We start from the raw sequence: 24,008 nt of genomic DNA, 5'->3' as shown, positions 1-24,008 counted from the left end.
CAAAGCTCTCTTGAGAAGCTTCAAATTGCCTCAGTGCTAGAAACAACGTCCACATCAACAAGAGACGAGGTTCATTTTGCCAGTTGCTTCACAATGGTCCTTGAAGAACAGAGATTTATTCATGAGGATCTCGAGAGGTTAGAGCAAGCCGTCGCGGATCGCGTGGTCGAAGACCCTCGCAATGTAAGTCATTCATTCTAACACCTGTTGCGATTATTGGTATCTAACAATTTTGCTTTAATCTAGATCCGGGACCGACTAGCTCGCGACCACGAAGTTGCCCTTTTTCTAGCGCGTATCGAAGACCAATCGAAACGGCTACTCGAGATTTACAACGATGCGGAGGGTGCACGCGAGAAAGAAGTCCAGTTGATTTCGACCGGCGACCAATTCGAGGAGTTCTACAAGCAACTGAATGATATCAAGGACTTCCACAAGCGCTATCCAAACGAACCCGTCGAGAACCTCGAACGAGCCTATAAACGTCGTGAAGGAGAACCGATAGGGGTCAACATTGACAACATGTTCAGTGGTGAAGAAGGGTTTGGACAGTTCTTGGACCTGACAATGCAACACGAAGACTATCTGAACCTCCCTGGCGCGAAGAGGTTACCGTACACTCAATACCTCGAGGTGTTCGACTCTTTCATCCCTCCACACCTCCTGATTAAACGGCCCAACAAGATCTCGGATAGATACTTTAACTATGTCGGGGAGCTTGCGACCTATTTGGAGAACTTCATCAAGAAGGTGCGGCCTTTGCAAGGTCTCGACACATTGTTCGCCAGCTTTGATGAGGAATTTGAGAGGCAATGGGCAGCGAACGAAGTTCCTGGGTGGGCTGAGGAAAAGGCTGAAGATGGCATGCAAGGACCGAAAACTGAGGGGTCAGGAGAGGGTATCTGGTGTCCGGACTGTGAGAAGGAATTTAAAAACGAGAATGTCTACAAGAACCACTTGACTGGTAAAAAGCATATTCGGGCTGCAGAGGCCCGTAAAGCTGCCGGGGGAGGAGACGAAAATTCAGCACCAACGAATACTGGCGCATCATCCGCTGTTCAACGCTTGAAGGAACGCGCGGTAGCTGAACGTGAGCACCGGGTCCGTTCGTTGGCCAAGGTTCTCGAGAAGGAGCGTCAGGCTACACGCATCAACGTTGAGCGGAAGCAAGGCATGACGGAGCGCGAACGCCAGATGGAACTTGATGCCATTTATGCTGAGTCTGAGGTTCCCGGCGAAGGCCGTGAAGAAGAGGAGTCCGACAACGAAGGAGAGGATCGAATCTACAACCCCCTCAAATTGCCGCTGGCGTGGGACGGCAAGCCCATTCCATATTGGCTTTACAAACTGCATGGGCTCGGTGTCGAATACACCTGCGAGATATGCGGAAACTTTGTTTACATGGGCCGTCGTGCCTTCGACAAGCACTTTTCAGAGGCATTGCACATTTTCGGTCTCAAGTGCTTGGGTATCACATCGAATACGAACCTTTTTCGGGAGATCACCCGGATTGAAGATGCCGTCAAGCTATGGGAGAAGCTCGAGCAGGAGAAGAAGAAGGACAGAGATTCTCGCGACAACGTAGTACAGATGGAGGATGCAGAGGGCAATGTTATGCCTGAAAGAGTATACCTGGAGTATGTTTCCCATCTTTCCTTTACCATGACAAATATGCTAACCGTGTCCAAGTCTTCAAAAACAGGGTATTCTCTAGCTCACCCTTTCCGCCTGTTTCTTTTATTTCTTCGATATATTGGGTTCTTGTGTTAAAAGCTCGGAGTTTGGCGGACGTTGGCTTTCCATTTACACGGTGTCTTGGACGTGTTAACCGGATGTTATCATCGGAATATGCTTTCTTGAAATGCGCCTCGTGTATTCTACTAGGGACTACATCTACTGAGATATTATACCATTTCACTTGCTTTCATCCAAGCTGCTTCACTATATGGTCCGGCGTGGTCGCAATGTAATATCACTCTTTACGGGAATAAGAATGGCCAGTTTGAACCTGCAAGTGATCGCGACTGACCTGGTTTGTACAGGATTATAGTTCTCGCCAAACTGTAGATATCCCCTAAGTACGGTCACGTGGGTTCGTGTTCCCTGGACGCGCCTCGGTTCTTGCTCTTCGCGTCATGCCTGCTCACACCTTTTGTCGATGGATCAAACTTAAGAAGGATTACATACCAGGGCTGGGTGATACATTGGATCTTGCACTGATAGGTGCAAACTATCAACCCCGAGATGCTACTGCGCTAAAACGGATTCCTAAGCTCCTGTAGACGCACTCTTTCATCGGCTGTCTGCTCAATAAAGATGCTGTCTTACAACTTGGAGTTACGCCTCGATTCGGGTTGTTGATGTTATCGACCACCACTGCATAAGTTCACGAAATATGCAGATTCTAAATTAATTTGGCGAGTTCGTCGCTTGCGACCCGGTTTCCAACTCTGACTTCGAGTACGAATACGGGAGAGCGAACCTTCCATCTATGGATGTAATGTTCAGGACATCTTTTGTTGTCGAAATGCTGGGCAGTGGCTTTGAAAAGCCCACAGGGGCCAGGTATTTCGCGCTGGGCTTTCTTCGCATATAAAAGGTTCATTGGGATAGGACATTCCAGGATGCGACGTCGTTTCAGGAACTGCAGCAGATGGCAGAGAAAGCCCAGTCAGTCACTGCAAAGGTCGATTTGTCCCATGAGCATTGGTGCAAGCGTTTGAAGCTGGCAAATGGGGTATGTCAGTATACTGATCATGAATTGCAGGACATGTTATCCGAATCCGCGTCGACATCTGGATCGGATGATGAAGATCCCGTTGGAATAACCGAAAATATTGCTGTGCTTCCTACTCCCCCATACACGCACGACTCGTCAAAGGTTAGTCGTGTAGACACGGCAGTCACCGATCACGAGGGTCCCATTCCAATACACATGGATGATAGAGCTGGATCCCCTTCATCAACCAGCGTGTCAGGCTTACGCAGACATCCTTTGGCTGAGAATCCCAATCAATCATTCTACTCGAAAGTGCGACTACGAAAAGACAATGCACGTCTCGATAAACTGACTGCTCCTGTACAAACCAATGACCATAAAATGGTGAATACCAAAGCAATTGCAATGGCCCCGAGACAAAAGGTGCAATTGCTCCCCGTTCCCTGAAAACAAATGTCGATCGACCCTCTACAAAAAAAACCAGATACCCTACCCCAACATCAGCTTCGCCTACGACTAAAGAGCAGCAACTCGATTTCAAATCACCTCTCCTTATGCTCCCACAGTATATATGCTCTTCTTCATCCTCTGACGGATACCATCCCGAATCCACAAAAGCAACTCACAGTCCAGACCACCTCCTTCAGGCAATGACCTCCTATTACAACTCTAACACACACCCCACCTCCCAAAATCAATCTCTAGGCCTAATATTTATTCCCTAACCGTCCATCCTGGGCTTAGAGATTCTCAATATCATCAAGTCCCTTTCTAAATCATTTAGAACTGCCCCCCAAGTTCCCACAAACTGGCAAAATCTTTTTCCTCGACTCGAAGGTCCTAACCTTGGGCACTGGACCTGAAGACACACGACTTTGTCTTCGCCCAACCTGGAAGATTATCGGCAAGGTATACTTCTATGCGTGCGCCTCGTGGAGTACTACCACTGCGACTACCACTGCGACTAGAGCGGAACAATCCCTACGCCGGCGGTCACTTGCAATTGTGGATGAGATCCCTTATACCAATCCTGAGGATGATCAAACGCCGATATCTACACCTATCTTGGATAAGACGAAAAGGTTCAGTATCTCGGTTGGTTTTGAGAAAGAGGAGTTATGCTGCTTAGGAGAGTTTGTGTCGATTTAGCCGTTGGTGCATGTTAATGGGCAAACATATATATCTTGATGCATTGAGAAAGTCGTGTGCTGGAGCAACGCCAAAGCCCTATAGCTTCATAGCTAATAAAGTGTAGCTTTTTGGAATAGCAAACGAGAACTCAAATATCCATACCTTTGGACTTTACACACTTATAGTAAGAAAAACAACAGTATTCATAATATCATACAGGTGTATCATGCAATAAACCACACGCTCAGCTCATCTAAAACTCATAAACATAAAAAAGATACTACCCAGCAGACCCCGCCCCCTCTCTCCTAGCCCTAACATCCCTCATCAAAGCCTTAGCCTCCTCAACCTCAACCCCATCCTGACACAGCTCTCCCGCCAACTGATCCGCTCTCTCAAGATCCCCATTCCTTAACGCCCACCTAGCAAGCCACAGCCTTGCCTTCGACGTTGTCGCCGTAACACCAGTACCATGCCATGTATCTTCATCGTCGTCATTTGGAGAGGATTTTCGAGGTCGACGGGAGCGATGTTGGGAATCGTCATTATCGTCGTCGTCGTTGTCGGATGATCCTTCCTCCTCGCCTTCGGGGTTTGGAGGGCCGGATTCTTGTTGAAGAGTTAGTTCCATGTAAGCGGCTGCTTCTTCGGGCTCTTCAAGGCGTTCGTAGAGCATTGCGATTTGGTGGAGGGTTTCTGGGTCTAGGATTTTGCGGCCGGGGCCGGGAGGCATGCCGCTCAATTGGGAAGAGGCATCGTCAGACGCGTAGTAGGATCCTGCAACTAGTGCACGTTTCAGTGCCTTGATGCCCTGCTCGGGACGCTCCATTTTGGCATAGCAGGATCCAACTGCTTGCCACATCTTGGGATCGTATGGTCGCAGGGCTGCGGCGCGTTGGTAGTAAAAAAGGGCGTAGAAGGACATGTCTAGGACTTCGTAGGCCTGGCCGAGACCGTACCAGGCGCGGTAGTCTTTGCGGTTGACGTCGACGGCTCGACGGTAAGATTCGATTGCAGCGTGGGTGTTTTTCATTTCGACGTATTCGTGGCCCATGAGGGTCCAGGCGGAGAGAAAGTTACGGTCCAGGGTTAGGGCGCGTCGGAAGTACATGACTGCTTTCTCGTGTTCTGATTTCAGGGAGTAGTAGTTTCCGACGACGCAGCAGGTTTCGGGGCGGAATTTGTCGGTTGCGGTTGCGACTTGGGCGACAAAAGCAAGCTGTGGGCGCGCGCCCATGACGTAGAGGATGTTGGAGTAGTGATCGAGGCTGTCGAGACGGTGGGGGGAGGAGATCAAGATTTCGGTGAAGATATGTGATGCTTCTTCGAAGTCTGCAGGAACAATCAGCAAAGCGAACTTCGACGCTCTCACAAAGTAACCTACACTTAGAGTGATAGTAGAGTAATGCCCGTTGCGTTTTGAGGAATGCACTTGTCGGGAAGATGGTTTCGAGTTCTGATAAAGCTTGGTAGGTATCGTCGGTTGCTTGGTACAGCTCCTGGCTGCAATAAACATGGAATATCAATGTCATGATGTTCTGAGGAAGGAGGTCGACGACTTGTTTTAACTGTCCAGATGTCAGCTTCAGCCTAACGGAACGCAAGACAAAATAACATACATCCTCCGTACTCGTAAGCAAGTCATTCAACTCTTGCCAGGTGCCCCAATTGAATGGGTTCAAGTGTACACTCTTTATGAGCCACTTCTTCGCCTCCTCTTCATTCCGCCCTTTCAGAAGAATCACGCCATATAAGTATTCCAACCATCCTTGATTGCGGCCTTCCATACCCTTCTCTCTTCGTTCCGTCAACCATCCTTCCAGCCCACGCGCCAGGTCCGGCAACTCTCGATTGGCCGCCAGACCCCCATCAGCAGGGCCTAGGACCATCTCCGTTTCCTCGTCTTTCCGCTTCTCACCTGAAATGTACTTGGCATATAACGCAAGGAACAACGACTTCTGGCTCAGCGCCGGGTACGGGTTTCTCGTCGAGGTACCCTCTTTGACCCCTCCAAATGTAGACATTCGCGACTTTCCTTTCTGCGGAGTCAATGGCTGCTTTGATTTGGCGTTTGGTGATGTGGTCGAAAGAGGAACAGGGGCCATAGTCGGGGGAAGGAAGACGGCTGCGCAGCGGTCATACTCGCGCGTATCGAAGTAGGTCTTGGCGAGGAGGTACTTGTGGGCTTCTTGTGCTTCTAATCTGGCTTCGAGAGGGTCCTGGGGTCGGAGGTATGGGTTCGATGGCATGGGCAGGGCATCTGCAAGGCCCATTGGCGAGTCGGGATCGGTGTCATATTCATTGATTGGTAGAAGAGAATCGAGCATTTCTGCGGCCCTGCCGCCCCGATGCATGTCAGTCGGGATATGAACGCGGGGACGTCATGCGCTGTACGTACCATTTTGCAGATTGGTATAAGCATCGTTCTGAGCACTTTATGGAAGCGTCCTCCAGGCGGTACCTGAGGTCTCTGATGTTATCTTCCGTGAAACCGGCAGCCATGATATCGGATGTTGGAGACGCGGCGGAGGTTTGCGCGAGATAAAGATGGCAGGTGTGTATCACAGATAGCGTCGGTCAAGCACCAATTTCATATCCTTATCACAGATAATCAACCGGATCTCAAGGATCAATTGCAACCTGGACTGTTTGCGCTCAAGACGAACTGCAGGTAAGTGTCGGCACCTCAGCGCGGTACGACTCCAACAGCAATGAGAAGTGCTGCAGTGGTGCAGAGAACCTGGCAAAAGATATTGCAGTTCCACAGCACAATATAAGGAGATAAGAAGAGTCAGGACGTGCTTCTTGAAAGGGGAAAAGACGAGTGAAGATGGTAACGCGATGAGAAGATGCGTTGGAATTGACGGATTGCCATTTCGGGACGGAGGCAACAAAACAAACAGTGCAAACATTCCGCGGGGACTTTTTCTCCTTAACGCTGACTGTTATCACCCATTATTTCCTTGCCTATCTGTTCATATACTGCAGAAGCAGCAATTGTTTGTGCCATTCAGTCTAGGCGTGCAATCCGGAAGCACACTAATTAACAACCCCCCTGTCAAGTCACTATGGCGTCCATCACCTCTCGCGAATCGTTCGAGTCCGTGTTTCCCTCCTTGGTCCAGGACCTTCTCGCCCACGCGAAGAAGTACAACTTGCCCGAGAACGCTGTTCAATGGTTTGAAAAGGTGAGCAAACAATGCGAAAACACCACCCAAAGAAACAATGGCTTGCTGACAGTTTAATTTTTCTGCTAGGCCATCAATGTCAACGTCCCCGGTGGAAAGCTGAACCGTGGTCTCTCCGTCCCTGACACCGGTCTGGCTCTCCTGCAGCAACCCCTCAACGATGAACAATTCAAACATCTCAGCACTCTGGGCTGGCTCACTGAACTGCTCCAGGCTTTCTTCCTGGTCAGTGATGACATGATGGACGGCTCCATCACCCGTCGTGGTCAGCCCTGCTGGTACCGCCAGGACGGTGTGGGCATGATCGCCATCAACGATGCCTTCATGCTTGAGTCCGGAATCTATGTCATTCTGAAGAAGCACTTCCGCTCTCACCCCGCCTACATCGACCTCGTCGAGTTGTTCCACGAAGTCACCTGGCAGACCGAGTTGGGCCAGCTGTGCGATCTGATCACCGCCCCCGAAGACCAGGTCAACCTTGACAACTTCTCCCTGGAGAAGTACATGTTCATCGTCACCTACAAGACCGCTTATTACAGCTTTTACCTCCCCGTTGCTTTGGCCCTCCACTACCTCCAGCTCGCGACCCCCGAGAACCTCGAACAGGCCCACGACATCCTCATTCCCTTGGGCCAGTACTTCCAGGTGCAGGACGACTACCTCGATGCCTACGGTGACCCGGCCTTCATTGGCAAGATTGGAACCGATATCCAGGACAACAAGTGCTCGTGGATGATCAACCAGACCCTTCAGCGCTGCAACCCTGAGCAGCGCAGGATACTCGACTCCGCCTACGGCCGTAAGGACGCTGAGCAGGAGGCCAAGGTCAAAGCTCTATACAGGGAGCTCGACATTGAGAACGTCTACAAGGAGTACGAAGAGAAGATTGTCGGAGAGATTCGCGCCAAGATTGCTGCCATTGACGAGTCGTCTGGTCTGAAGAAGGAGGTCTTCGAATCGTTCCTGAGCAAGATCTACAAGCGCAGCAAGTAAACATATAGAAGAGATACCTGTGTTTATATCTAGCGATAGTACTTTCTTTTGTTTATATCATGTCGAATACTTATTTAATTGAATAACTGGCAAAGTATGCCTGTGTATATACTGTTGGGCTAAGTACCAATTTAGAAATTACATATCAATGTATCCGTGTCAGCATCTTCAGCGTAACACGGAATGGAATATGGAATAGGAGGCAAACTCCACTCTCCTTTTATGGCCAAGATCTCCACCGGTTTTGTTTTCATTCTCGCTGAATTCCCAATGTTTTTTCTGGCATTGCTCTTGCAGACTACAAGTACCTACAGAATACTCTACACGCATGAAACAAAAGACTTTGTGCCCTCATGAATACTCGATGAATCCAATCCGCAACTCGTAAAGCGCCAGTGCCAGCCTTACAGGGCTCCGCAGAGCATGTCGATCCATCGCGTGCTCACCAAAAGCCATCGATCATCCTGAACAAAACACTGAAAACCTCCCTCGCAATTGACCGATCGATGCCAGTGTACGCCCTACCATGCCTACCTGGCTACCCTCCTTTAAAGCAATCCTCACCTTAACGCTTGCAACCTTTACAAGCGCGGACTTCGGCCCCCGAAACCAATCCACCGAGCACAACACCGGCCTCCTTGGTACCTTTCCGACGGAAACTTACCGCTCCTCGCCTTTAATCGGTCCATCCCTGAATTATATCCAGGACAGTCTGCTCTGCCACGATGAGCTGTATACATTGCTTGCACTGCGGGGAAGTGATGTGCGGACTCCGGGGCCGATGATAATTGATAGTGATGGGCATTTGGTCTGGACGAACATTGGGTATGGGAATACGCATGCGGTTGGGGTGTATGAGTTCAAGGGACATAGGTATTTGGGGTTCGGGGTGGAGGATAATGGATTGAAGGGGTTTGGAGATGGGGTATATTATCTGGTGGGTTTCCCCGATAACGAATGGAACGGGTAGATGCTGATGTTTACGGTAGCTCGACTCATCTTACGAAAAAGCGTATACGATCAAAGGCGCCAATGGATTCCCCGTGGGCCTACGTGAATTCCATATCACCCGCGATGAGACCGCAGTCATCGCGACATACAAGATCAAAACCGCTGATTTACGGTTCGTTGGCGGCCCCCAAGACGGTCGAATCTACGATAGCATCGTACAAGAAATCAACATCGAGACTGGTAAACTGCTCTTCCAATGGCGGGCTTCAGAACATGTTGATATCACCCAAGTACCGCGTACCCTGGACACGGAAGCAGGAACATATGTCGACCACCAAGGGCAGCAAGCGTGGGATTTCTTCCGCATCAACAGCATAGACAAGGACAGCAAGGGCAATTTTCTCGTTTCGTCTTCTTCAACAAATACGTTGAGCTACATTGACGGGAGGACTAAAAAGATCCTCTGGAATTTGGGTGGTCAAAACAACAGCTTCAACGACCTGTCCGGTGGTATAGCAACCCAATTCAGCGGCCAACACCATGCACGCTTCCATAATGATAATACAATCACTTTATTTGACAACAATGCCAATACCGTTAACGGTCCCAGTCAAGGCCTCTACCTCACCCTCGACTACGACCAAATGACCGTCTCCCTCCTTCACACCTACGCACCACCAACTGACCTCAACAGCTCATCAGGCGGCTCCCTCCAACTCCTCCCAACGGGCAACATCCTCCAAAGCTACGGCCAAATCCCCGCGTGGACCGAATTCAGCATCAACGGCGACATCCTCTGCCACGTCCATTTCGGCGCCGCAGTATCTTTCAATTCAAGCAAGGTCTTCTCTGACCGCATCGCCAAAGGCCCCTGGACTGGCCTCCCGAAAACAAGCCCCGACATCGCACTCTACGGCTACGAAGCCGCAGTATCTTGGAACGGTGCAACAACAGTAACAACTTACATCCTCGAGGGAACCAACGATTTAGAACTGGATATGAAACAAGCCATCTACACTCGCGACCACCCACCCCCAACCGACTTGAATGACAAAAACAAACCCCCGGAATTCACATTCCTATCTGCAACGCCCAAATCAGGCTTCGAATCTATCCTTCCCATCCCTAACACTTTTCCCGCGGGAAGTTATCTGCGCATCCGCGCACTGAACAAATACGGGCACGTTGTCGGTATAACAAAACTCACTCACTGGGATCCAGACGCCGGTCAACCGATCGTTGGCATCGGTGGCCCTGCAATCCCAGGACCAGATCTACGGCCGCTAGGATATTTCCTGGGTGGATTCTCGATTGCTGTTGTGCTTGCTATGGGAGTTTGGTTAATGAGGCGGCGGATTGCAGCGAGGAGAGTTTACGGACGTTTACAGAAACGTAGACGCGGCGGCTATGGTGGTGTTAATGATGATAGTGATGAAGATGGGGATAGTGAGAGGGGCGGATATGGGTATGGTGGGGGTTGGGATGATGGAGATGAGGAGCTTAGTGATAGGGAGTTGATCGATGCGGTTGAGTTTTCGTTGCTTGGGGGGAAGGCGTTGAGGGCTAGAGGGGTTAGGGGTTTGGAGGATAGTGACGAGAGTGATGAAGAGAGGAAAATCTAGTATAGATTGCATAGTTGCATACACTTGGATATAATGCATAATAATAGTAATGTCGATATGAACATCCTACGAGTGACCAGGGACATACGGCCATAATCTACTCGAAGTAATCAAGATTAGATAAGAATTTATATATTTCATGTCACTAGAGCGAGTTTCACGAAGTAGCTCAGAATACCGCTAGGCATTTAAGCAGCAGCAACCTCCAACCGCTTAAACCCACCCTCAGAAGCAACCTCCTTCTGCAACTCAACCATCCGCTTCTGGTCACCACAGGGATCAATCGAGTCAGGCTCCAAAGCCCAACCCAAGTACTCATTGGTATAGTTACCCACGAAGCTAGGATCCAAAATCCCGAGACGCTTGCCATAGTTGGTAACCTTGTTCCAGTCGCGGTTAACGTTCTTCATGTCCTGGCTGAAGTATGCGTACGAACGTTCAAAGATCTTCCTGTTAACAGGGCTGCCCATGATCGGCTTGACATCGATGTACTCTTCATACGCCTTGAGTGGCTCCGCAATGACGTAGTCCGTAGCGCGCTTGACAGCAGCCAGGAACTTGCGGACCTTTTCGGGATTCGCAGCGAGGAAGGCGTCGTTTGCGATGTAGAGGATTGTGCAGAAGCAGCAGCAGCCGAGCTCGGCGAGTTCGTCGATGCGGAGCATTTGGACATCGTCGCGGGGGCGGTTCTGGGTGGCGAGCCACTCGGCGAGCTCGACCATTTGTACGTTTTCGAGACCGATGCCGGCGTCGATGTCGCCGCGAATGATGGCCTTGGTGATGTTCATGCCGCAACGGACGGCGGTGTAGTCGTCGGTGGTCATACCGTAGTGTTTGGTGAGTTCATCGATTTGAATCTGTTGCGTGTTAGGAATGGCCAATGAGGGGGTTGGTTGGGGTGTAACTGACCTTTCCGAACTCGCCAACGTATCCGATCTTCTTGCCCTTCAAGGAGCGGAAGTCCTCGGTGATTCCACTGTTCTTGAGGTAGATGATACCTGTGAAGGGCTCGTCGAGCAAGGAACCAATCGAGGTAACAGGGAAGTCACGGGCTTTGGCCTGCTCCAGTTAGCACATCAAATGCCTGTAAGACCTGAAACAGTAGACACGCACGGCAAGAGTATGGATCATAGCCTTGAAGCCCATGTCGACCTTTCCGCTACCAATGATCTCGGTGACATCGGAGGGGTCGTTGGGCTCAAGGAGAGCAACCTTGAGGCCCTCATCCTTGAAGTAACCCTTGGCCTGAGCGAGGTACAGGGGGGCATGGTACGGCGTAGCGTGCCTTTACAAGTCAGTAAGATCCTTAATAGAGTAAGGCCTTGCAATTGCTACCAGTTGGTGAGGAAAGTGATCTTGTCGGTAGACATATTGATCAAGTATCACGGAGCAATTGCAAGCCTGCGACCAGTCAGCATTACAAGCACTGAATCTCTCTTCCGTGTTACCGGAAAAGAGATCAGGGAGTCAAGCCACGCATGTCCTTTCGCTGGTATTATCCAGATCAAGTTATGACAGTATAATCTCAGAACGACAGCATCCAGCCATTTTGGTGGTCTCCCCAGATTGTCTGTGACTAGAAAGATACACGATGGCATAGAAACTGACGAACACCTGTCACGCGTTGCATTGACATTATACTTGTACGATACCTTGACCCGAGTCCACCCAGGAAAAGACCATTCTGACTGCGCAGCTCATGGTGCCGTACCGAAGAGTGCGAGGATTTGGTTGGGTTCGATAAGTCGAGGATAATTGTTAAGATGGAAGGAAAATAGATAGAAAAGAGCGAGAGAAGACAGCAGAGGAGGGGTATTTATGCCCTTCCGAGAGCGGGGTGGTGCGCTCCGGTGAAGTCATGATCAACACTAACGTTTCCCACCGGTTCCTATCGGAGCTGCCATGCGCCAATTGACTGTCAGAGAACAATTTGTTTGACATGACCTTTCGATTTGTGTGAGATTATTAGGGCTCTCGCGGTACGCATTATGGTAGGTGGTGCGTTGATCTATATCAGCAATGCGGTAGGAATGAAGTCAGCGGTATTTATAACTCGGTGTCCCTCTAACTAGTTATAGTTTATACCATTTTAATGCGTATCTCCATGATATGCTTCCTAGAAGGGCTCCCTCGTGCTTGAAGAAGAAAAAGAATCCATACCAAAGAGAAAAGCAATTCCTAGAAATTTTCGACCAGGCGTACGATAATCTCAGAAATGGCGCTGTAAACGCCAGTGAATATCTACTCTTTAAATCGGCTAAGAAATCTTCTCCCGGGATTTCTTGTACAACAGTCAACCACAAACCCCCTGTGATTATGATGGGAAGATGGAAGTTACAGGACGACCGGCCTTATCGCATCCAGCAAGTCACTGCCTATAGGGGAAAGAACAACGGTGTATACTTGCAAGGCGGTCTGGCTATCGAATTCGATATAGTGTTCTTGCACAACACCAGTATACCCGGGAGAGGGACATTCAGCTCTCGCAGAGGCAAGTTGGTAGTAGCAGGAGTTTCGGACGCGTTATTATCGACGGTTTCATGATGCGTTTCTTTGCTCGTGAAGGTCGAGTTGCTTCTGTTGTAGCTAACTTACCGAAAGATTTCAACCATTGAGATTCACAAATGGGTTCTTGGTTGATTCCATTTAGCAAGGCTTCAAAGGCACTTGATGTTAAGCGAGGTCTGCGGTATCCAAACCTAGACATTAGACAGATACCGCTACCTGAGCTAAATCCGACATAATCGGAGTTAGGACTGATCTATGGACGAGCAATCCAGAAACAGTCAGGAATGCAGCCATAGTACTATCGATATCATATCCTTTCTTTGTTTGTGTTGATGCGTTTAGGGGATAAGCGGAGTTACCGGAGTTTAGAAACCATAAATAGAGCTATGTTTACTCCTACAGTGTACACTCAATATTAAACATTCTTCTATAGCAAGTTATAAAATGACTGTGGAACAGAAGTTGGTTTTGATCACCGGTATGCCATGCCATCCCCTGTGCATCTGATATCCATCTTGTTCTTATGGAACTTCCTAGGCGCCAATCAAGGCATTGGCTTCGAAACAGCCAAAAACCTCATCTGTTCTGGCAACTACCACGTTATCCTGGGCTCCCGTGATTCAGCCAAAGGGGCGGAGTCTGTGAAAGCCCTAGAGTCCCTCCCCGATACTAGAGGCACTGCCTCCTGGATCCAGATCGATGTCACAGACGACAAGTTCGTCGACGCGGCTGCCGCCCAAGTAGCATCTCAGTACGGAAAACTTGATATCCTAGTCAACAATGCTGGAATCGTCTCCCTGGCCCCACCAAGTCGCGAGACATTTCGGAAAATCCTAGACGTTAATGTCGTCGGTGCCCTCAGCACAACTGAAGCCTTCCTGGACCTCCTCCGCAAGTCCTCCGAAAAACGGCTAGTGTTCGTGAGCTCCAGTACTGGTTCCATCACACATGCAGCAAATTCCAGCTCGCCTTACTATAGCTCTCTCGGTACTGAGTACCGCACGAGCAAGGCAGCTGTCAATATGCTGATGGTGATGTATCAAGCAAGGCTGAAGGATGAGGGATTTAAGGTGCTAGGGGCAGATCCTGGGTTGTGTGCTACGAATTTTACGGGAGATCCAGAGTCGTTACGGAAAAGGGGTGCTGCAGAGCCGGGGGATGGTGGCCATAGAGTGGCGATTGTGGTTAAGGGGGAGAAGGATGCGGATATTGGGAGGGTTCTGGGTGATTATGGTGTTTCCCCTTTTTGAGCTGTATGCTTTTGACATAATATCATTCCAAGATATCCATGTCCCATTTTATTTCTCTTATCTACACATCAGATGGGGTCTTTCCCGAGCTTCCATGAGATATAAACCAGACGGCGTGCTTGGATGCGCACTAAATCGTGAAAAAAAAAAAAAAAAAAAAAAAAAAAAAAAAAAAATCATGGTCTATAAAATACATTAATCCAACTCGACAGCGCCCCAAGATAAACCCTATGTGTCTCCAGCTTCAAATGAAGTCTGCCAAGATAACCCATATTCCCCTCCAACCAACCCATCACCAACTTGCGGACATCATCTTCAAGCAACTCAGGAGACTGACAACACTTTTTATACTCTTCGAGACATCTCTTGCGTATACGCTAATAGCCGTATGATCCCTTGAGCTCCTGGCTATCCGCAACCTGGTACCTTGATAATCGGATCCTCATTGCTCAGCGGAAGACACTCGTTGCATTTTCATGCAGCACGAACCCTCAAAACTCCTTCCATGTAAATGGCAAAGTCTGTCAACATTGCTCCCGGTGGATGGAAAGCACTGTTTTTGAAGGGAATTGCAAATAGGACTACATCACCCAGTTGTTCGTCACTATGTCCTGCATTATGTACGACTCGTGGGTCTGGCACCAGACTCGCATGGGCAGCAAAATTGAAGGGAATGAAGTACCTGTAACTTGTTCATGTGTGCTCCATGGTATAGGGGTTGCAAGTTCCTCTCCTTGAGGTACTGTATGCATTCAGAATTTGACTTAGTAACTCAGCTGATTTATTTGAAAAGACGAAGAGATGGTACCATGTATTTTTATGTGTTGTCGTCTTGTTAACAGGTTACAACATTGGAAATCCTGTTATAAAAAATGGAATATTGCCGCACATAATGCATAATGTCGGTATCCGGTTCCTGGCCTGTCTGCGATTGACATGGATGGCCTTCAGAGATGTCGATGAGAAGATGTGTTGTGTATTATAATCATCCTTCTGTTTATCCCACCATGCTGAATAAGAGGCCCTGACTGGACCCTAATCACAGCCATGGGGACGTGAAAGAAAAAACATGCAAGGATCCAGGCTGGTTGTGATGTAGTACAACCAGTCAGGTTAAGAAGAAGGTATCTCAGCACTACCTGGATATTCCATGGACGCAATGACAAGGGTGATCGAAATCTACGAATCATTAGCTTCCATTCTCTTTCTTTTCTTAGTGACACCAGCCGGCTCATACAAAGTAAACAGCAAACCTCATGTATCGCACATACCCAGTTGGCTATTCTACCACTCACTCAATCAAACACGCTAACCGGCTCAGAATTCTCGCGTGTAGAAATCCATCTATGCTTATCTTTGGCTTCTTCACGGAGTCTGTCCAGCTCCGATTTGTTGAATCTCCCTTGGCGTATTGACTCCCCTAATCGGTCCAGCGCTCCACAGCTCCATCCAGCCCTGACAGTCGCTGTTATTGCTGGCTCTCCGACGGCCTTATATTGTTCCCAAGTCAAGTGCTCGTAGAACCGACGACGACAGAAAATTACTATCAGATCGTCCGGTCCTTTTACGGCATCGACAAAAGCTATCTGGATTGTTGTTAGGTCGGTTACTTGACAACAGGAGATTATATCTTGCCTCGTTTTGTGTGTTTTGGGTTATTGATCGTACCCGGCGTTTCATGTTATCATGGATGGAGGACATACTATTGCGGAGACCCATGATTGTATAATAGCGGATAAGGATGCAGAAATGTTTGATGAACTTGAAAGAAAACTTTGTCCAATAGACGGTACGTGTAGGGCTTTCACTTATAAGATGCATTCCACCGATAATTTGAAATAAATTGCTTTCGCAGTGAACGGAGAGCCCTATGTCGTTCCGTCGTTATTTGAATCCCAATCCCAAATTTCGGGATTCCTCTCCCTAAACGAGCATGCCGCGAGACATGTATGTCTGCATAGGAGACCCCAATCCATGCAAATGCATAAGGCCGGGGCTCTCCCGGCTGCCAAATGTATGCACGGTGCTCTTCTCTGTTAATGGTTCTGCTCACGTATGGACAAGATCCTTGCAATGTACCACGCAATCGTCCCTTGCAGGTACCCGCGCTGAGCATGTTGTGATAAGTGGAACTCGTAGTGATAGTAACCTCAATTCCAATCCTTATTCATCGAAGCGGGCTTTATGCATTTTCTGTGTGCCACTGCCAAGCTGTCACTCAGATGGACACTGAACAAGCGCCTGCGGTGGAAGCCCCATAATCCCATGAATAGCATAAAATCATGGTCACCCCGTGTACTTTAGAGTGAGGGGTCACGCATACTTTCAGTTGTACAGTTAGTGGTGGCGTAGCAGTTGGTCAAGATCGGTGGGGATTAGCGTAGAATGCCCTACAATACCGCACACAGTTCCATCTCAAAGACAGTCATCAGCATCTTAGCACCAAAATTTCACGTCAAAGGCCACCCAGGGTAATGTATACAATCAATAGCAAGCAGCCATCATGTGAGGTAGCGAGGATGGGCAATAGTCTCATCGACCCCTCCAGCCTTGTTTCATGTTTATAGAATGAAATAACAAAGAATATTGTTTCTACATAGCTTCTAGTATACGAATTTACCAGAATCATTGCAATTTCTCATGATGAGTGGCGACTACAACACAGTAGACACAAACATGACACAAAGTGAACTGGCATGTCATTGATTCAGCATCGCCTTCTTACACTACCAACCTATAGATTAGCCTATGGAAGCCCCTCATTGTGCCACCATCTTATTTTGATAGCTATGGCAGGCAGCCGATAGACTGTATCGCGCCGGAAAAAGAAGACAGAAGGGTATTTTGCTTTGAATTTGAAGTAATCCAGTTTGTAAAAAGGGGCGGGAACAAAGGTATGGATTACATCTGGGATTGAAGAAATGGTCATTCTCCTAGGTGTTACAGTCCAGATATGTACGGCAAATTAAAAAATATATAGTAACGGGTCATGCATGCGACAATCTAGCCATGTCGAGACCGTCCACGTAGCCGACAGACAAATGTGTCATGCTGTTGTGAGGGGGAATTTTGGATATATAGACAGTAGCACAATCTGTAATTTCATCCATTGAGTTATGGAGTTCCCACTGGTGTAGTTGACTCTCTTCGATTACCTCGCAGGTTTGAGAGCCGAAGATTGAACAGACAGCTGATACACACGCCCCTCTGAGTATGATCCAGTTATTATCCACTGACATCTCGTTGGAATTTGGGACTTAGCAATAATGGGTGCAACTTACAGATATCCGTCCCTTGAGGAGCATACTAGTCCAAATACCTCTGTGCTCTCGAGAACAGGCTTAGAACCAATTTACTGTCGAAGCCGATGTCCAGATAGACAGCAGTATCTTCAGCGCTTGGTTCAGGAACTTCTGGCCTAACTGCCCACGTTCTGGGCTCTAAGCTCTGGGACCCCAGGAAGTGAGCGACATGAACTTCAATGTATTTCTCGAGCTTAATGCCTTCGCAAGCCCGAATTGACGCCACTGAAAAGAAGGAAAGGAAGATTTCCGAATGTCTTTCCAAGACTCTCATATAAGCATCTCTCGCATGCAACCTTCTGTGGGGCCTGGCATTTCCAGCACAGAATCCGTGGTCGCTCTCTCAGATCTTTTCGATAGAAGTTGAGTATTATCTGACTACGGGTAAAGTCACCGTACGTCCGGATGATGTATTCCAGTGTTGACCTTATCTTGGTTTCTTAGGGGTTTCACGGTATAGCCAAGTAAATTTGAGCTATAAATAAGTTCGATAGCAACACAGCTAAACTTGAAGGTAAATGGTAGTAGAAGAAGCTTGGTTTGATACTAAACAAGGGAATTTAACACTACGGGGAACTAGTCAGGATAATAGTTCTATCCCATTCATTTTGTGGGCATTTCTCTATTCAAATTTAAATGTATCTGTGCCTGTCAATTTGGCCATACACGACCAGATAAAGATGGAATGGGGTTTAAACCCTTCTCAAAAGTTCTTTTCTCGGTAGTCCAAATTAATATAACGTTATTCGGTGTTGACCATCTATGAGTTTCAAAAAGCCGCTTAAGCAATGAAATGGTTAGTTGGTGTTACTGACGAACCAAAAAATTGGACGAGATACGGTCAGAAAGCAAACAAGGATAAGGTCACTTGATAAGAATTCTGGCATCAAAAAACATCGTACACAGTCCTCTTGGAATAATAATATTCCCTCTATTCTACACTTGATAAGACGCATTTGTCTTTATTACTAGGCGTCTTAACATCTCGACTTCGCATAGGCCACAATGTGGACCTAACCGCCAACATCTGGTCGTGTTTAGTCTTGGGTGTAACCCCAATGGCACCAGGTATCTGTGCTAAACTAACTGGTTGAGTCGGACAACATATCGGCCTAGGAATATCATTGTTCATGGTCGTATTTAAAACAACAATTCAGCCCAATGCCTACCGGGATTATCAGTACCCAGGCTTCTATTCTTGGACCAGTCGATATGGAACACATGCGCTTTCGTGCAGTCTGGGCTTTGTCTTTTCGAAGGGCTCGGTACAAATACCCATTGGCGTCCATTACGACTGCGGCCAATGCTCACACTTCATATTTGGCAAAAGCATGTTCAGAATAAAACTTGATATTCAGAGTATGATGGACGAATGATAATATGAAAGCTGATTGGTCAAGAGAACCATGTATGTTATGCTTTGTGACTGGTCAGTCTTACATACTGCCAACAAGTTGTCCCTCCATTCATGCGGCAATTTGCCAATATATGCACCGCTTTCATTGATTAGGGTATTGCAAGTCATGAATGACGGCGTTCTCCTAAGCAAAGAAGACTTTGAGCGATTACTCCACAATAGTCAACCCATCTCAAAAACGCGCATGCTTAACCTCTACTTCTGTCCTGCTGTCTCAGTCTAAAACGAATTGTAGAAAGAATGCTGTCTTTTCTTGGGTGCAACTTGCTTCCCGAAGGAGCCAAATTCGCGTTTACCTGCGTGGAAAAGAAATCTGGAGAAGGGCCAGGTGCCCTACTAGCTAGCGGGCAGTCGGTCTAGGCCGTATTCGGTGGGTATTGTTGTCCCGACCCGAAAGTCATACCTTGAATATACTTGTTGCTGTTCCCAATCCAGTGACAGTATAGGTTTCTGATTTAGCCCTCTGGCAATTCATCCCGGATCCGAGGGCCTCTCAAGATATGATAAAGGCAATTATCTGGTCGTTTGATTCTTTGCGTTAGCTTGCGTTTTTTCTGCACGCTAAGCGGAGTCGTTGGTGCATTCCTTGGAGCATCAATGCAGGGGAAAGTGCAAGAATAGAGACTTCCAGCACGACCTGCAACAGAAGGTTTAACTTGGTCTAGGAAGAAATATCAGTGCCGAAAAAACAAGTTAATTGAGTGCCCTATCATCTCCTGGCGGAGACCGGGAGGTCACGACAGAATATAACCAGAGATCATATACAGTACACATAAATCTTACAAACACTCTCCACTCGAGAATTCTGGCCACCATTATCAGACATTGCTCTGGAGTACCTTTCCAAATTCTGTTCTCGTTACCATCCTTAACGGTAGATCGGTCATACTTCCTCTTCCAACACCACTCTTGCAATCTCAATCAGCCTCGACCTCCCAATGTGCATATGTTTTAGACTTTATTATAGAGCACTAGAAGTTCCTTAATTCTTACATGGCGTTGAGCTGTAACGCATGGGGCATGCGACCTTTACTTTTTTTCTTTTTCGGGAATACCAAAAGCCAAAGCCTAAGGATACTTATGAACCTAGAGCCACAGCAGCTCTAGAAGCCCTTAAATGTAATAAGGGGCAAGAGATAGTCGTTCGAAGTTATGAGGGCCAGATTACTGTCTCCAGCGCATCCCCATATGAGGTGAGAATGGATTCTTGATGTAGGAGCCACAATCAGAGAAATAACATATTCCAACATATACACTGCATTCAAAAAATGACTGCCAACATGTGTACTGTCATAAAAGCATAAAACATCACATCAAAAGACATAAGACAGCCAATCATAAAACTCATCATCAAGCGGAAGCTCCGTCCATAAACATAAGTCGTCACTGCTCATCCAAAATCATAAATCGTCACTGGTTAAGAAAGGCGCGTTTACATGTTGCAGGCAAGGTTGTCGACACTGGGGCCACCGCAGTGTTGCCCATCCGAGCACTGTACAGATATCTGTTAGCTGTGTGCCCCGAACGAAGGAGCTAGTAATTTTACATACAGTACCAACGTAGCAGTCACTATATAGTGTTAGTACAAGGCAAAATATACTTATCATGGAAACTTACTAGTCCTTGCCATCAACTCGGCACTTGGATCCAGCGCATTCCTACAAACGGTTAGCTTTAGCGATATGGGTGAGGGAACCACTGTTCCAAACGTACAGTGACAATGTTGAAACGGGTTTCGAGAGTGCTGAATCCCACGGCGGCAGGCGCAGGAGCAGGCATAGCAAAGGCAACATTGGCCATGAAGACGATTGCGAGGCTGGTGAACTGCATTGTGAAGATTATGATGTGTTTGGTAAAAAAGATTGAGGACTGAGAGCTGTTCTTGGAATGTGAAGACTGGTAAGGATGTGAGTTTGTAGACTTCAACAGCGAGACATTGGGGGGGGTTCTTATAACATTTGAGATGAGTTATTTTCATGAACCACTCTCTATGTTTACGATGCCTTCTTTCCGAAGGAATTCCTACTTCCTTCTGAATTCGGAATACTACATGTTCCCAGACCCCATCGCACTTCGTATGATGTCTGATTGTATGCAAGAAGCGATGCTAAGCCATCTTACGAGCATTTTCATTCCGTCAATCCATAAGCATAGACAACAACAGTCGAATTACAAGCTGGCCTGACTCATAACCCGTTATGTAGCGTAGTAATTTGGTTTTGTATACAACTCCCATGTTTTTTTATGTAAGCGTCCCAAAAAAAGAAAATAGGATACATGGCGTTCATACCAAGCATCTGACTCGACCCATAGCCGTCATCAATGTAGAATGGGCCCCTCCAACACGATCAGAAGAAGATATTATGTGAGATGAGAATTTCAGCTTTGAAAATACGAGAATACCCCAGAGGATTTAGTGCCGATCTGTACAACAAAGAGCCGGTCCACTAACTCTTGACTGAGGCTGTGGCATTTCTATTCCGGAAGATTTGCTGACCTTGGTGCCCGAGAAAAGGGCTCTGAGCATCATGAGTGGCTAATACGGGCTAGTATGGCATGTCAAGACAAATGGGGAAATGATCATATCGGCTGTTGTAGATCAACGCCTTATAGGGTAACGTTAGGGCACTGTCTGCATTTCGCCCCAGAAACATGCAACTGAATTGCGGCAACGAATGACACATTTTCAACTACGAGGACCCATACTTGAGGCTCTTGTGAGACTCTGGTGAGAATAATTCATATCTTGTAGGCCCGTTGACTCCGATTCGTGTAGCATAGTATTCCGTACGAAAGTGGAACTCCGCAAATGGTATGTGGTCCGGAATCGCCGGGCAAGTTCTCAGCGAACTGATCTTGAATGATTCCACTCGGTGGACCTTCGAGTTCTATAGATCGAGGATCTTCAACCGTCGGACTAAGGTTGCAAGTGGATGTATACTATACAAATCATGCACAAGTACATATGATTCCATTCTATCACGTTTTGGAAGACTTTATATCAGAAATCGATCATTTTTATTAATACTACAGTCCAAGACCGATACTCGTTTGTTCTTGTCAGCATGTCAATAGACTAAGCTTCTGCCGCAGTTCCCCAGCTTTCAAGGCTGAACTACAAAAGTACCCTGATAGTTGTTGATGCCCGATTGGTACACATTTCAGTACATGTTTCTACGCTTATGCATCTCGGTAATGCAAATAGTACCAAAATGGAATTATTGCCGATAATAGTAGTTCTCGCAGCAAATCCCAAAATTTGTAGACTTCGATATCCGGGTCCCTCCGAGTGTAAATCAGATTATGCATGTCGGTGCTTATACATTTTTGTCGCAGTGCCTCAGCAAAGCCTCAAAAAATGCGGCGAATATGCAGACAATGAGTCAATATGCCATTGTTCGTGGGTTGGTCCATATTAATCCGACGACAATCTAACCAATGCCAGCCCAATGTCCCTCTCACATTTGGGGGCGAGGTATTGTTGGTTGACCACGTCAACATCGCTCTTTTACCGGACTACCACGATACATGAGTTATTTTGATAACACGAGAAGCGCAGAGTATTCCCAATTGGGCAGATGCGTGGGCGAGGCTGACATCTCGGTATGTTCTCCATGATGTTCAACACAACAGCCTAGTCTATATAAACCCTCAAAGTCTCGTTGAACAAATTCATTTTCAACAACATCCTCGAGCAATTCTCTTCCACTCATCCTTCTCCCTCTAGTTATCAACACCAATCCTACCAATCCTACCAAACAGTTAAGATGCGTGCCACCACCATTGTCTTCGCTCTCATGGCCAGCGTTGCTCTCGCTGGACCTGCAAGCCGCCCAGTCAAGGCCCGCCAGATGGAGGGTGTATGTTATGGGATATTTCCTTACTCCATTGTTTTAAAGCTAATATATCTCCCCCATCAGGTTTGCAACGGTAGCAGTTGCAATGTTGGTGGTATCTCCTGGTAAGTTCCAAATCATGCCGAACTGAACCTTTACAATACTAACAATGCTTGTACAGGGGGTGCAGCACCGGTAAAGTATGTGCTTTTTCTTGAACCCGCCTCTGAGGTAATACATGGGCCCGTGAACTGATATCCAATGTAGTGCACTGCTCAGAGCGGTGCTGGTGACGGTACCCCCTGCGGTGGCCCCGACTACGAGAGCATTAGCTGCCCTGGCAGCTAGATGTCTTACAATGCCAACTTTACTCGAAGATTCTCCCCTCTATGAGGAAATCACGAGACAATAAGTTATGCGGTTGATGCTAAAGGACGCTACGACGCAATGGTTTATGATGATGTTTTATGATATGTGTTTACTGCGCTTCTGTACAGAGTTCTTGGAACATCATGTACAGCATGACTATCTTTGACATATTTTAAGTTTTGCAATTCATTTAGTTAAGCCTTCTTTATATGCTTGCCGCAGGTCTAAATGGATACCAACTAGCAACATCTATAAAACCTTTATGATTCGGTGAGGGCGCTTCCTAAACTGGTAGGCATTGAGGACCGAGCGAGCAGAAATCTGGCGAAGACACTGGCTCAACTTTAATTCTTCACTTCGCCCGGTTGAGTGAGAGCGAAGGATATCATGTCAGAAATAGAATTGAAAATTCTTGGATCATACCATTGTCTATATGCCAAAATAGCATTGTTCATTGAGAGTCTATCTCAGTTACCTTCTTCTCAAAGATATCACCAGCAACAACGGAGAAGTGAGACTTGATTTTGTTTCGGTCAAGCCACCCACGCAAAATCTGAGCCCCAACCCCATGAGAAGAACAGCTGAGACATCACTCAATGCCCTGTCTCGGTGTGGAATCACACCATGTCCTTCCCTCCACAACAGCATTATCCTTGGGATACATGTGGGAACAAAGCACAGAAATTCCAGCCGTAGTGAATATCAGATTTATCCATTGTCCC

General features: G+C 47.5%; 10 protein-coding genes across 10 annotated transcripts; 7 read left to right on the top strand and 3 right to left on the bottom strand.

Annotated features, from left to right (window-relative positions):
* Positions 1-42: 42 nt before the first annotated feature.
* On the top strand, positions 43-2,012 carry EURHEDRAFT_483697 (SF3a splicing factor complex subunit PRP9). Its single transcript, XM_040785537.1, has 3 exons — positions 43-183; positions 247-1,637; positions 1,690-2,012. Exons 1-3 carry the CDS (start codon positions 94-96, stop codon positions 1,712-1,714), a joined length of 1,506 nt encoding a protein of 501 aa, XP_040636539.1. The 5' UTR covers positions 43-93; the 3' UTR covers positions 1,715-2,012.
* A 641-nt stretch (positions 2,013-2,653) lies between these two features.
* On the top strand, positions 2,654-3,166 carry EURHEDRAFT_404671 (uncharacterized protein; the record flags this gene model as incomplete). Its single annotated transcript, XM_040780328.1, has 2 exons — positions 2,654-2,737; positions 2,768-3,166. The coding sequence occupies 2 exons, from the start codon at positions 2,654-2,656 to the stop codon at positions 3,164-3,166; spliced, it is 483 nt and encodes a 160-aa protein (XP_040636538.1).
* An 804-nt stretch (positions 3,167-3,970) lies between these two features.
* EURHEDRAFT_483694 (anaphase promoting complex subunit CDC23) lies at positions 3,971-6,682 on the bottom strand. Its single transcript, XM_040785536.1, has 4 exons — positions 6,249-6,682; positions 5,470-6,187; positions 5,235-5,418; positions 3,971-5,182 (listed from the first exon to the last, which is right to left on the bottom strand). The coding sequence occupies exons 1-4, from the start codon at positions 6,350-6,352 to the stop codon at positions 4,131-4,133; spliced, it is 2,058 nt and encodes a 685-aa protein (XP_040636537.1). The 5' UTR covers positions 6,353-6,682; the 3' UTR covers positions 3,971-4,130.
* Positions 6,683-6,797: 115 nt separating this feature from the next.
* On the top strand, positions 6,798-8,235 carry erg20 (bifunctional (2E,6E)-farnesyl diphosphate synthase/dimethylallyltranstransferase). Its single transcript, XM_040785535.1, has 2 exons — positions 6,798-7,038; positions 7,108-8,235. The coding sequence occupies exons 1-2, from the start codon at positions 6,919-6,921 to the stop codon at positions 8,029-8,031; spliced, it is 1,044 nt and encodes a 347-aa protein (XP_040636536.1). The 5' UTR covers positions 6,798-6,918; the 3' UTR covers positions 8,032-8,235.
* Positions 8,236-8,557: 322 nt separating this feature from the next.
* Positions 8,558-10,604, top strand: EURHEDRAFT_505258 (arylsulfotransferase family protein; the record flags this gene model as incomplete). Its single annotated transcript, XM_040785830.1, has 3 exons — positions 8,558-8,968; positions 9,021-10,362; positions 10,420-10,604. 3 exons carry the CDS (start codon positions 8,558-8,560, stop codon positions 10,602-10,604), a joined length of 1,938 nt encoding a protein of 645 aa, XP_040636535.1.
* Positions 10,605-10,792: 188 nt separating this feature from the next.
* Positions 10,793-11,974, bottom strand: NMT1 (NMT1/THI5 family protein; the record flags this gene model as incomplete). Its single annotated transcript, XM_040784730.1, has 4 exons — positions 10,793-11,461; positions 11,514-11,663; positions 11,718-11,889; positions 11,940-11,974. The coding sequence occupies 4 exons, from the start codon at positions 11,972-11,974 to the stop codon at positions 10,793-10,795; spliced, it is 1,026 nt and encodes a 341-aa protein (XP_040636534.1).
* A 509-nt stretch (positions 11,975-12,483) lies between these two features.
* Positions 12,484-13,454, top strand: EURHEDRAFT_414799 (uncharacterized protein). Its single transcript, XM_040782532.1, has 2 exons — positions 12,484-12,628; positions 12,683-13,454. Exons 1-2 carry the CDS (start codon positions 12,624-12,626, stop codon positions 13,146-13,148), a joined length of 471 nt encoding a protein of 156 aa, XP_040636533.1. The 5' UTR covers positions 12,484-12,623; the 3' UTR covers positions 13,149-13,454.
* A 75-nt stretch (positions 13,455-13,529) lies between these two features.
* On the top strand, positions 13,530-14,492 carry EURHEDRAFT_414798 (NAD(P)-binding protein). Its single transcript, XM_040782531.1, has 2 exons — positions 13,530-13,590; positions 13,650-14,492. Exons 1-2 carry the CDS (start codon positions 13,557-13,559, stop codon positions 14,360-14,362), a joined length of 747 nt encoding a protein of 248 aa, XP_040636532.1. The 5' UTR covers positions 13,530-13,556; the 3' UTR covers positions 14,363-14,492.
* A 5,747-nt stretch (positions 14,493-20,239) lies between these two features.
* EURHEDRAFT_414797 (uncharacterized protein) lies at positions 20,240-20,985 on the bottom strand. The gene is made up of 4 exons (XM_040782530.1): positions 20,795-20,985; positions 20,699-20,739; positions 20,632-20,650; positions 20,240-20,573 (listed from the first exon to the last, which is right to left on the bottom strand). Exons 1-4 carry the CDS (start codon positions 20,909-20,911, stop codon positions 20,514-20,516), a joined length of 237 nt encoding a protein of 78 aa, XP_040636531.1. The 5' UTR covers positions 20,912-20,985; the 3' UTR covers positions 20,240-20,513.
* A 1,613-nt stretch (positions 20,986-22,598) lies between these two features.
* On the top strand, positions 22,599-23,531 carry EURHEDRAFT_414796 (uncharacterized protein). The gene is made up of 5 exons (XM_040782529.1): positions 22,599-22,684; positions 22,809-22,941; positions 23,002-23,042; positions 23,099-23,117; positions 23,185-23,531. Exons 2-5 carry the CDS (start codon positions 22,849-22,851, stop codon positions 23,263-23,265), a joined length of 234 nt encoding a protein of 77 aa, XP_040636530.1. The 5' UTR covers positions 22,599-22,684; positions 22,809-22,848; the 3' UTR covers positions 23,266-23,531.
* Positions 23,532-24,008: the final 477 nt, after the last annotated feature.

This window comes from Aspergillus ruber, assembly GCF_000600275.1.
Source record: "Aspergillus ruber CBS 135680 unplaced genomic scaffold scaffold00024, whole genome shotgun sequence".
Taxonomy (NCBI): domain Eukaryota; kingdom Fungi; phylum Ascomycota; class Eurotiomycetes; order Eurotiales; family Aspergillaceae; genus Aspergillus; species Aspergillus ruber.
This window is presented reverse-complemented; position numbering and strand designations above follow the sequence as displayed.